General features: G+C 43.1%; 1 protein-coding gene across 1 annotated transcript; it reads right to left on the bottom strand.

The window, feature by feature from the left end:
* Positions 1-1,516: 1,516 nt before the first annotated feature.
* Rrh (retinal pigment epithelium-derived rhodopsin homolog) lies at positions 1,517-11,594 on the bottom strand. Its single transcript, XM_052178500.1, has 7 exons — positions 11,460-11,594; positions 7,702-7,892; positions 5,083-5,182; positions 4,437-4,590; positions 3,426-3,594; positions 2,155-2,333; positions 1,517-1,666 (listed from the first exon to the last, which is right to left on the bottom strand). Exons 1-7 carry the CDS (start codon positions 11,563-11,565, stop codon positions 1,552-1,554), a joined length of 1,014 nt encoding a protein of 337 aa, XP_052034460.1. The 5' UTR covers positions 11,566-11,594; the 3' UTR covers positions 1,517-1,551.
* Between the last annotated feature and the right edge of the window lie 1,964 nt (positions 11,595-13,558).

Raw genomic sequence — 13,558 nt, 5'->3', positions numbered from 1 at the left:
GTGAGATGTGAAAGCAAATGAATTCATGCTACAGTATATAACTCATAGTTTTGAAATATGAGAGAGCGTTGTTATAGCATGGAGTGAGCTTATACACATGGCCGGTGCAGCGCAGACCCACACTTGGAGACAGCTAGCAACCGGAAGACTCTTATATTTCTGTCCAATATCCTTAACCTGGATAAAGAGTCAGAATAATTGATACCCTCCCCTACAAAGATATCTGCATTAAAGCGTTCCCCATTCTGCATCTATGGAAGTGAAAAAAGTTGATCCAGGCTTGGTGGTGCACATTTGTAATCCCCAGAACTGAGATGCTGATCCCTGTGAGTTTGCACCCAGCCTGGGCTACATTAGGAAACCTTGTTTCATAAGAAAGAGTAAAAACTAGAACGGTATAGTTGTCTACCTTTAAAATAATGCTATCTTGTGCTCTGCTTAATAGCCACAACCATTTAAACAATGGTGGATTTGAGTCTACAAATCCACACAGTGCCTACTATTCATCAGACAGAAAGAGTCTATGTACTAAGGATACCATGAAGGGCAAAAAAATATAGAAAAGTGCCACTCTGTTCAAACTTAATTCTAATGGCAGACATAGAAAGATATTATTTTCAAGAAAATGGTAATTTAGGGGCTAGAGAGATGGTTAAGAACTTTTGATGTTCTTCCAGAGACCTGAATTTGGTTCCCAGCACCCTCCAGTGCTGTAATCACAACTGTCTGTAATCTCAGTTCCAGGAGATCAGGTGCCCTCTTCTGGCCTCAGTAGGCAGACAGGCAGACACACACAGACACACATAGACACACACAGACACACACACACACACTGCAAATTTAGACTATTCAACAAGGAGCTGGAGAGATGGCTCAGTGGTTAAGAGCACTGACTGTTCTTCCAAAGGTCCTGAGTTCAAATCCCAACACCCACATGGTAGTTCACAACCATCTGTAGACTATTCAACAAAATATATAAATGCTATACTGCTGTAAAGTGTATATGCCACAGACTGGCATGATAGAAAGCAGTTTTGTTTAATGTTTGAAAATTTTTTGTTTAAATAACACTAATAATTGATTCTAAATTCAAATTTTGGGGTGATAAAAATATCTTTTCATAGCTGAAAACATGAAATAACTCATTTCAGCAATTAATTGTTGAGGATTATAATTTTATTAAAATATTCTAGTATTCTGATAGCTGTTTCTTGTCTAATGGAAAACTTAATCAAGTTACAGGTCATTAATACACTGTAATGTATGCCTTTTAAGGAGAAAGAAAAGAGACTGTAGTTTTGTGTATCTGGATTCATCAAAGCAAGTGTAGCTTCTTAATGACCCGTGAGGACACAGTGAAGGCTCTACAGCAACCACTGTTCAAGTGAAGTTGGGTTGGCTGTGTGGGAGGAGCCTGCAGCCTGATAAGGCAGTAGTCTATGTCTGCACTTGATCTAAGTGGATCCATGTTTAAAACAAAATTAGTGTATTGCTAAAAAAAAAATAAAATAAACAAGTCGAATGTTTGGTGGTGTATTCTTTTCTTGCATTTCAGATCCTTGCAGGAGCCAGTGGGCTCTGGGGCATATCCATTGGCAGAGTACTTGGCTCAGGCACTGCTAGGTGAGGTTGGCATTTAAACATGGCAAGCATGGCCCTCCGAAACCTGCCATAAACAAATGAGAGAATGTGTTACCTTAGAATGACATGAAACCTTCAAGGAATTTTCAGTTAAGTCTGAAGACCCACTACTGTCAGTGGGTATCTCTCAATACATCACTGCACCCAACTTCAACATCTCCAACAGAGACCCTTATAAGTGTACAGGACAGACAGATAAAGACTGGTTTTTGCATCACTGATGATGAACGTGGAGGACTCCATAGCTGTGTATGTTTAATGACACATCAGCTACTGAGTGCACTAAGTTCCTTGTTTGCATCAAGGATTCATTTTCTCGGGTCTTTTGTGCAAAGGCCAGTTGGATTTGAGGGGCTTGAGAATGGTTTCCGAGAGACCTTCCGGCAGATTCTGATCTTGTGAAAAGACCTCCGGACTCCTTGTGCACTCTACTTCATCTTACGGTCTAGCCACTGCTGTTAACATTCTTTTTGCCTTGTCATTTTAATCAGAACCATGAAAAACACTACTCACTTCTTATTTGCAGCCACATAAATACAGGGGTTGTAGAATGTAGAGGATTTTGCAAACAGTGGAGCTATGATGGCCATTGAAGGAGGAATCTTTTTTGGGTTTCCGAAACAAGCCCATAAGCACACGATGGAGTAAGGGGACCACGCCAGCAGAAACATCAGTATCATTACCACAGACATCTGCAAAAGGAGACGATCCCCAAGACTAGCATCTGAGACGTTTGCATGGTTAAGACATAAACAGGAGCAGGAGAGTCTAGGTTAGAATTTTGTTGGCAACACAAAAGGAGCTGGGCCGTTGCCCTCACTGTTCTTTGTTTCGGCTCCAAAGACATCAATGATGCCAAGAGCTTTGCAAATGGCTGGGCTGAGGAGTATGTGACATGGTGTCTCAGAGTGTCACACGCTTGTGAAGAATAGCCTTTCCTGTGGTGTGCTGGGACAAGCACACCACGCTGGCTTCACGCACAGACGCATGCGGACCCTCTCCAACTCACTGTCTTACTGACAACTGCCCCGCCCCCGTCTTTATTTGCTAATCTCAAACAAACAAACGTTCTAAACCCAACTTGGACACGCTGTCCTATATTAAGCTCAGTGGACTCTAACTCTAGCCATCAGGCTGAGTGCTTTGCATATAGATAGATAATATGAAGAGGAGCCCTCTGTGCTTTGTTTACATGAGGAAGGGAAGGTCTCTGCTTACAGAGCAGCCGACCAGAAGAAATCAAGGCTATAAGGTGAAGACAAAGTGAATCATATGTTGGGGATGTCTGAACCAAAGGGAGATATCCAGCCTTGTAATCTAACCAATACTGCTAGTATACTGCAGGATGAGAAGAGAGAAAGGGGGCTGGAGAGATGGCTCAGTGGTTAAGAGCACTGACTGCTCTTCCAGAGGTCCTGAGTTCAATTCCCAGCAACCACATAGTGGCTCACAACAATGTGTATTGGGATCCAGTGCCCTCTTCTGGTGTGTCTGAAGATATAGTTACAGTGCACTCATCATATTTATAAAGTAAATAAAATCTCAGAGAGAGAGAGAGAGAGAGAGAGAGAGAGAGAGAGGCAGAGGGAGGACTGGTCAAGTCCAGGCTTGACAGGAGTGCTACAGTCTGTGTAGCAGGAAGTCCAGGGATCACAGCACACAGATAGCCAAGGACTACTTAGGCATAGCATTCATTTACATGGGGACAAACAGCAGCAGAAAGAGCAGGGGAGGCTATGGAAGCCTTCAGCTCTGTAGATTTAAAGCTGATTCTGACATCTCACCTTTGTTACATCTGCCTGGTCTGCCCAGTCTCTGTTGAGGTGCGCGGTGCAGTCACTAGCAGCATAAAGTCTCATGGACCGACTGACGTGGTAGTAACAGTAAAACATCACTGTCAAGGGCACAAGGAAGTTCACCACAATGACCATCATGGTGTAAGACACAAAGGAACTGGGAATAAGGAAAAACAATCATGACGACTCACTCAATGCCCTGAATGAGGGAAAGGGGAAGAGAAAATAATCACTAGAAATCTAACTGGCAAACTACTGCTAAAGGGTTTAGGAAGAACGTTTGGCTTACATTTCATAGTTGACTTAGACCAGTAAACTGTGCCCTGTGGGCTGATTCCTGCCAGCCAACTATCTTTGTAAATAATGTTTTATTAAAACACAGCCGCCATGTACACTAATTTACATATGGTTGATGGCTGCTTTCACAGTACGATGGCAGAGCTGAGGTGTAGCCTGAAGTTTGACTCTTTACAGAAAAAATATTTTAGAGGATTCTTGTTTTGGTTTTGAGTCATCTTTCATTTCCTTTAGTGAACTAAGAGATCCTCATTTTCCATGTCAGACCTAGAGGAGCATCGTTAACTCAAGGCAAACCCTTGCAGCAACCTTAGAATGTGCCTGAATGCCAAACCATCTGGAAAAAGGCCGCACAGGGGAGGCCAAGGATTGGGTGGAACTGCCTACACTCTGGCTTCACTAACCCTCTTCCCACTTGTGGTCACAGCTCTGGGCTGGGTGAAGACTGGAAGACTGTCCCCACTGCTGCCTTAGGAGAGGAGAGGGAGGAACCAACGTCAAAGAAAGGAGACAAGGGAACCATATGACCTTGACTTGCAAGCAAGCCTAAGTCATCCTTTAGTCTGTCTCCCACTTAGATCAAACCATCACTACCAAGGACGCCTTTGCCACAGTCTCTATAAGGATCACTCGGACAATCAGAAGTCTCAGAGACGTCTACCTCAGGAGGGCTTGAGTATAAAATGTAAACACATCTCTTACATATCATTTCTCCTCCAGTTTATGGTACATGTGGCCCCAGTAGGATCCGGGGCATAACTAGCCCACCCTATGATGGGCATCAAAGCCCAAAACAGGCCATTGATCCAGGCGCCCAGGATCATGCTGAGGTAAGTGTTGCTGGTCATTCTTCTTCCTGTTGGGAAGCACGTGAAGTGTTAGTGTTGTTCACAGTGATAGGACTCACAGGTCCTACCAACCATATAGTCCCTTAGAGCACACAACACCTGTGGATGGGGTTTCACACTCTAACAAAAATGGCAATCTAACATCTGAGTGGTAAAGAGTAGAGACCAAGCAGGAGCAAAGGCTCTCTGGGCAAGGAAGGCAACATGTCCACAAGTCCCGAAGAGTGACGTCACCTGGCCAGTACCCAAAAGTGACAGTGACTCAGAACAAAGCTGGGAAGGCAACCAGGGCCGATCCTGAGGGGCCTTGAAGGCCTAATGAAGTCTGGATTATATTTTCAAGTATTGTAGGAAGCCTCCAAAACTCTTGAACAAGGATTTCTAGAGAAATAAGACTGAGCCTCGTTACAAACCTTATGTCTGTGCTCTAAAACAAGCACATGTTGAGTGACAGTTGCATAATGGATGATGTCACTGAGAAAGACAAGAAACACCATTACCTCCACCAGGACAGCTGACAGTCCAGTACCGATCCATAGCTACGACCGTGAGTAAACCAATGCTCACCATTCCAAAAAAGATATTCAGTCCTGCGTAAACCTGCAACTCAAAACCAGAAACAGTCCGCCATCCCATCACCTTCCCAGGGAACAGTTACATTTTCTGTTGTGTATATGTTTCTGGTGTGTGTGTGTGTGTGTGTATGTGTGTGTGTGCAGTGTGTACATGTGCATGCCATGCACATATGTGGACACATATGAGGACAATTTCTGGGAGCTGGTTCTCTCCTAACAGTGTGGGTTACAGAGAATGAACTTGGGTTATCTAGCTTGTCTAGCAAGCATTTTTACAGACTGAGCCATCTTGACAACCCTAATCATTTGTAGTTTTGCCTCATTGTTAGAATACATTTCAAACATGTTAAATGTTCATATGGTGGAACTGTGGAACAAAGGTTATGGGCATAACCAGTCACTTTGGATTGCATTTGAGACCTGCACAGGAGAGAAGTCATGTAGGAATACCATAAACCCTGTCAAAAGGGAGGAACCGCCACTGTGGTCTTCCTAAATGGGCATGCTGTTAGCCTGCCTTCTAAACATCATTTATACATCCAGACCAGTGCTAGCCTGTGTATGCTTGTGGTGAGAGAAGCTTCTCTCTGCTTCTAGCCAGTTAATGCTGGTCAAAGCTAAGAATAAGTTGGTGAGAATAACTGGGTTCCCGGCCTTAAACGGGACATCTTTATCAATCTGTCCCCTAGAATTGGCTCAGGGAATGTCACAATAGAGGGGACAGAAAGGATGTAAGAACTAGAGCATGTGGAAAGTCTTCTAGACATTGCATGCATGAACTCACTGCAGATACGGTAACCTTCGCAAGAACAAACAAAGATCACCTAACACTCCAATAGGCAACACTAATTTCATTCAGTGGGTTACAGAGTATGTGTTATGTTCACAAAATAGAAAATTGCAAAGCTGTATAATAATGACACAGTTATCTCCATCAATGTAGATAATCCTGAAACCATAATATCTAAAAACAAAAGAAAGTTTTACATACACACACACACACACACGTTTGTAACTTCCTTTCAGATAGATAATTCAAAGCTTCAGACAGTATTTGGTTCGTGTACACAAAAATATGTAATAAGAAAAGCCCTCAAAGAAAAGAATCAAAATGAGAATGTTATGCAATGGCCTTACACAGTACCTCTGAAATACCACTATCTTGAAGGAAGGAAGGAAGGAAGGAAGGAAGGAAGGAAGGAAGGAAGGAAGGAAGGAAGGAAGGAGGGAGGGAGGGAGGGAGGGAGGGAAGGAAGGAAGGAAGGAAGGAAAGAAGGAAGGGAGGGAGGAAAGAAGGGAGGAAGGGAAGGAGGGAGGGAGGGAAGGGGGGAGGAAGGAAGGGAGGGAGGAAGCCTGTGAAGTACAGATTGAAAATCAGAGAGAGCATGGTGTGGTCCCAGCACTCTGGGAGGCAGAGGCAGGCAGATTTCTGAGTTCAAGGCCTGCCTGGTCTACAGAGTGCAGTTGTTTGCCTACTGACCCAATACAAATTAATGCCAATACATTTCCTTGTCAAAAGAAATAACAGCACATACAGCTATGAACATTTCTCACAAAGGACCTTCTAGAGTCAAAACTCACTATGGTGACGAGTGTATCTCTTAGAGACTATGACTGTGTCTAAATATTTTGTCTGAAATGAAAAGAGAATATATGCTTAACAATTGCATGTGTACACTTTATTTGAATATGCAGATTACTGTTTTCTGTAGTCGAATGCCAGTATTCTCCTTGTATGTTTCTTTGGACTGAGGAATTGTACATGGTTAATAATCTTAAACCTCTCCTTAAAGTAATGGATCCCTGAGGCTGGAGAGATGGCTCAGCAGTTCAGAGTACTGGTTGCTCTTCCAGAGGACCCAGAGTTCAAGTCCCAGCACCCCGTGGTCACTCACAAGCCTCTGTAAAGTCAGTTCCTGGGCATCCACTGCCCTCCTCTGGGCTGCACTAGCATTGCACACATGTGATATAAGACATAGATACAGGCAAGACATAGATGCAGGCAAAACATACACATAAAATATAAAACTCTACACATAAAATATAAAAAATAAAGTATTATAAAAAGTAAATGTATTCTCAAGTCTTAAAGTATTATAAAACAATAAATGTATTCTCAAGTCATTGCCAAAGCTATTTTTTCACCAAAGTAATGATCTATCAGTATTTTACAGTGTCTTGTTTTAACTACTGGATTTAATTTTGTTGCTTTGTATGTGGGATGTATATGTGCATGTACACATGTGTAGATACACACACTTGCATGTGAGCATTAAGGCCAGAGGCTGACACATGTTCTCTATTGTTCCCCGATCTATTTTATTTCATTTAGTTTTATCTTTTAAGACGGGGTCTCTCTTGGATCCTGTCACCTGCCCGTCTTTATTAAAGGTGTGTGCCGCCCGCCATGTTTGGTTCTGGCATCACCGTGCAGGACACTGTGTTCCCACAGTGAGCCCACCTCCCCAGACCCGGTTTTGGGGATTTTAAAATTGCATCTGTTTGTTTAACTCATCTTGTTCTCATTCCCAAGATCTTCAATACCTGGCAGCCTGCATGCCCAAACTTCCAACTTCCATGCAGATCTGAAGCTGCAGACATGGGATAGCCGATGCTACTGACCCCTACGTCAGTGAGAGCCAGGTTAATAATCACTGCGTTCGTGGGCGTCCGCAGTTCCTTGTACTTGATGAAGATGCCCAGGACTATCATGTTGCTGAGAATGCTTATGATACCTAAGGAGACACACAGAGGGGGAGTGTGTATTTTGTTTAACTTGAATGTTTAGAATAGAATAAAAATTAAATACTGAAGTTGCTTCAAAAGAGAGCAAACCCAGCTTAGTCCCTGGGTTGAAGGGGTCCCAATTCTTCTTACAACTGTAACATCTTCTAGAAAATAGAAATGAAATTAAAACACAAAGAACCTGCTGGTTGCAGAAGCCAACACTGAGGGCTGGCTTCAATGTCATTACCACTGGCCATCTGTCTGTCTCCAATCCCCCTGTAGCTCTGTGATGCATGAATGACCAGCTCCCTCTCCTGAGCAGACTACATCCCTCTTCCTTCCCAAAGCCTGGCCCCTTCTTTCAGTCTGGTTTCCTCTCTCAAGCCTCAACCAGCACCCTATCTGTCTTAGGGTCTCTATTGCTGTGATGAAACCCCATGACCAAAATGCAACCTGGGGAGGAAAGGGTTTATTTGCCTTACACATCTACATTCCTGCTCATTATTAAAGGAAGTCAGGAACTGACTGACCCAACTGGACAGCAGCAGGATCCTGGAGGCAGGAGGTGCTGCAGAGGCCACTGAGGGATGCTATTTACTGGCTCGCTTCCTATGGCTTTCTCTAAAGCCTTTTTTATAGAACCCAGGACCACCAGCCCAGGGATGGCACCGCCCACCATGGGCTGGACTCTTCCCCATTGATCACTAATTGAGAAAATGCCTTACAGCTGGAGCTCATGGAAGCATTTCCTTGACTGAGTCTCTTTCTTCTCTGATGACTCTGTGTCAAGTCGACACAGAAAACCAGCCAGTACTCCATCCTAACCGCATTTCTGGCACATTCATATCTTTTATTTGGTTGAATATCATTAAGCACATTAAGCATGTAGTATGTAAGATCATGTGACTATCCCAGTATTTCTTGAAATTCAACATGTCAAAGTTGAAAATCTTCATTCAATACACACATGCACACATGTGATCTTTGTCTCTGTCACTGTCTCTTCTCTCTCTCTCTCTCTCTCTCTCTCTCTCTCTCTCTCTCACACACACACACACACACACACACACACACACACACAAGGATTGGCTCGGTAAGAAAGAACCTCCATTCCATCTTGGTGTTAGCATCCTTTACGCCAGTCTTCCAGATCCCCATTCTCTCCTCCACACTGCTGCCACGATATGATTGCTTCACCAAAGCATAAGCAGCAGCTCTACTGGAAGCTTCAGTACCCCAGCACCAGAAGAATTAGAAGCCCAATGTCCTGACCCGACTGTCTGGGCTCTCTGCCCTACACAGTCATACCATACCTGTGACGGGAGTCCACTAGCCTAGAGGTTTATCAAATACATCAAGTTGCAAATCTTGACTTCATATTTTTCCCACTTGAAACACCTCTCTGTATATTCAAATGCTAGCCATCCTTCACAGTTCAGGCCAAGCCCAATTTATCCCTGAAGTGGCCTCCTACCCACAGGATTCTATATTATGTCGCCTGCGTTCCCGAAGTCCTTACTGACATTACCTTGTTCTTGAGTGATGCTGAAGCCATTTGGCTCTTATGTCATCCTAGCCTTATCCATCTCAGGCTCTCAATGAACTCTTTCTTGAGTGCACACTACACAGCAAGTTTTAAAAAATGAAATGCCACTAAAACCCCAGCACAATTTCTATTATCCCTTCAAGAACAATGATAGCAAATCCAATAAGCCTTTGGATCTTCTTAGTAAATGCACAAGAAATATCATGAGAATGAAAAGAAAAAAAAATCTTACAATCTGAAGATTCAGAAAGGGTTAATTAACGATGGCATCTAGCCATACATAGCAGCACAGTAGCAGGCACATAGCAAGAATAAAGTAAGTACATTCAGGAGGAGTCTACAATACAAGGTAGGTACTGTACAAATAATGTATTCCTTTCCCCGTTCTCTCTAGCTGTCTTAAGCGCTGAATTAGCTCCCTGGTTATAGGTACTTTCCAATGGGTAGAAAAGTGTTCATTCTTAATTTGGGAGCTCAAGCAGTTTTTTGCTGAAGGGGGAAACTGAGGGGATAGGAAGAACACAAGATACTTGACACACACAGAACAAAAGCACAAAGAACGTAGATCCGCTTCCTTCAGTCCCTCTACAAAAGCATACAACAAAGACTGCATGCTCGGACGGCTCCTAATAAAACTGACCTGTGCGGTCACATAACAAGGCGAACAAAAGGCCTCTGTTCAAAGCCAAGCAGCCACTCAGAAGTATGTGTGTGGAACATTTCTTAAACTCTTCATCTGTATGAATCAGGGAAACAAACTAAAAAGCAGCTACAAGATTTCCTTAGGAAATTTCCTGTCCATATTAATCTTGTGGCCAGTTTTTTGTTTTGTTTTGTTTTGTTGTTTTTGTGTTTGTTTTGTGATAGTCTCACTATGGAGCCCAGGTGACTGTGGTATCCTCAGCAATTCTCCTGCTTCAGCCTTCAAAATGCCAGATCAATGTTGGCTTTCCCTTGTCACATATGTTTAACTGAACCAAAACTTGTATACAGCATCTCCATCTAATTCTGGAAACGTGGGCTCCCTTTTTGCCTCCTACCACCCAGAAGTATTCAAATGAATTAGTTCCTATACCACTAAAATTAAAAGGAAATTGTTATCTATAGCCCAAGTCAACTATGAGGCAAAATCTAAGCAGTTGTGAAGAAAACACATGGAGATATATTTCTCACTGTTTTTAGAAACACGCTTGAATTGTTCATAAATGCCAATGCAAAAAGCAGGGAACCCAATGTAACAGCTACTAAAACTCGTCACTTGTAGGAAGTCTGGCACCCAGCAACTGCTGGTTGTAAAAGCCATGCCAGCCACTGGTACAATTTCTGTCATTTCCCTTTTCTACCAATCTCAACCTGATAACTGTACCAAGAGCATAGCTGTTCAACCCAAGTCCTTTAGGGGCCTTGATGTCATTTACTATGAACTCTTCATAAGGAGCACCTCGGATCCCTGATTCTTAACTTCATTTTACAAAGGAGAACGTGGAAGAGCAAAACACTGGAATACCTTGTGCCCACTTTCAAAGATGCGGAAAAACGGCCCCTGCAGCTGCTGCCCCCCACAACTACCCTTCTGCTGGAGGATCTTAACTTACACACTGGATCTGCAGCCTCTATTTTCTATTTTAAACTTCAGCTTTTCCTCTAGAACCTTTGAATCTTGAACTAGATCCTACCAAGAAGAAAACTCTGCAAATTATGCGTGAGTCGTAAACTATGTAAGGCATGCTTTTACCACTATGCGCACTTTGCTCATGATTTTAATGTAAAAATGAAACATACAACTTTTACTTTAAAGCTTCATTTTATACAAAGCTTTTCTTGCCCTCTTCGCTCTATTTATCAAAACCTTCCTTGTCAAGAAGCACCATATCCTTCCGTGTCTATTTTCTCTGATTGTTACAACCCTGAAGGAGAATACAACCCTGCCCCCACCCCATCCATGAGCTAAGCCCACACTGCTCCCTTGTGCCCAACAGCTCAGCTCTTCTCCCGCCCGAGAAGCAGGTCACTGAATAAACACCCGTACCTGCCACAATCAGGTAAGCTGCAATGACGCTGTGCTCGGCCTTTGAAAAGACAGAACCTTCACTCCTAGAGCCTGAGCTGTTAAAATCTGAAGTGTCACTCAGCATTTTGGAAAGTCAAGACCACCTTTGGAGGAGCCTTCAGCAGTGCTGATCGGTCAGAAATGTTTTCAGGACAAATCATTTCCACTTCTAGACCTCAAAGAAAGGCCTTTTCACAGAGGCCTTCCATTAATACATAATAGGGCTAAAGAGGAAAAGATTTTAATTTCTAGAACGAGAGAAAAATCTCCTTAGTAAAACAAAGAGAAATTCCAACCGCCACACATCTTAAGCACTGTAGGTTCCAGGCTTATAAGCAGATTACCAAGCAAACAGACCCTACTCAAACAAACAAAAAAACCAAACAAACCCATCTCCGACAAGCAGTTCAGGAGCTGACTGAATTCATTTCAGTCTGAAATAAGCTCTGTTCCGTTATCTTTTGGAGCTATTCCGGGGAGGGACTGCACTTTTGTACTAGAGATCCAGCTGTTACACAGTTTTTCTTCATTCCAGGTCTGTGTGCGCATGCGTGCATGTGTGTGCACGTGTAACCATACTCAGGCACGTCTATTTTCCTTAACAGTTAGAATACACTGTCAACTCCCATACTTCTAAATCCCTCGATGAATGGCGCCAATATTGCTCCATCTAAGAGTTTGAGGTTCTTGCCACTTCTTTCTTTCCAAACAAAAATGAGGTTATCTATTATGTATAACCAGTCTGTCTGTCTGTCTGTCTGTCTGTCTGTAACACACGGTGAAGCTTGTTCCCCCTAAATACCAACCCATAAAACCCAGTTGAACTGTAATTAAGTGTTAGGTGTTCTACAGCACGGACACAACACACTCTACGCCTCCTTGGTTAATTCTTCTGCATTTTGACATGCATGAGTTCCCATTAGTCAACCACTCAACTTACCAAGTCCAGGATAATCCTGACCAAAAACGTAAAAACATAGTAAGAACATGCGCTGTTTGTTTAAAGAGGAACCTAGACTACTTACTTTTTAACATAATTCGCAAGTTTTGACAGTAGAGCTTCAAAGTAATGCTCCTGTCACAGATAGAGTAATAGAACCACTAGAGGGTGTATCTGCTCATCACCGGTTCACTAGAGGCTTTCCTAGTTGCAAAGTTCTCAGTCTAGGGAAACAGGTTGGCCTAGCTGACCAGTATTCGAATGTTTTAAAATGTGAATAACTTAAAAAGAACTTGTGCCAGGAATGTAAGCCTATCATGGAAATCTCAGTATTTCAAAGTACGAGTAGTGGAGTCGATTTGAATTTGATTAGAACTGAAATCTTTCAACCAAATCCCAGATGTAACACAGGAGAGTGAGACACAGACATGTTTAACAACTAGAGTATGTAAAGTAAAAGGGGAAACCACACTCTGTATAATCCTAGCAGTCGAGGCCAGCCTTGGCTACACAGAATCTGAGGTCAGGCTCGGGTATATCAATTCCTGTCTGAAACAAACTATTTTTGTGGTTTTTTGTTGTTGTTTTGTTTTTATTTTAAAAAGTGTGCAATCTCCAGGTGGTCTATATACCAATTTCCACGATCCTTTCACCTCTGCCATTTTAACAGCTGTTAGTAATGGGTGCACTGGTCCTCACAAAGGTGCTAATGCCCTTCACAAACTGATGGTGTGAAGGAGAACGGCCCCTTAGGCTCATGTTTGGTCCCTAGTAGTGGGACGGCTGGAAAGGACTGGAGGAGTGCCTTGTTTGTCACTGAGAGCTACCTCGGGGTGGGGGTGGGGCACTTCTACCTGCAGACTGAGATGTGAGCTCTCACCTGTTCTGGCCACCATGCCTTTGCTTTGGCCTTCATATTACAGCACTGATTCCACTCACCAAAGTGGAGGAGAACTCAGGCAGAGGCACAATTATTTGCTACTAAAACAAGCACTGAAGAGCAAGTCACCCCTGCCACAGGGACCATGAGGGACAGACAATGCCAGCGGGCACTGGGCTCCATGTTGAGATGGCTGTGCTTACTTTTTTTGTTTTTAAAGATTTATTTATTATATATAAGTACACTGCAGCTGGCTTC

Source organism: Apodemus sylvaticus, chromosome 4 (genome assembly GCF_947179515.1).
Source record: "Apodemus sylvaticus chromosome 4, mApoSyl1.1, whole genome shotgun sequence".
NCBI classification, from domain to species: Eukaryota; Metazoa; Chordata; class Mammalia; order Rodentia; family Muridae; genus Apodemus; species Apodemus sylvaticus.
Note: the sequence above shows the minus strand (reverse complement) of the source record. Positions and strands in the feature narration are given on the sequence as shown.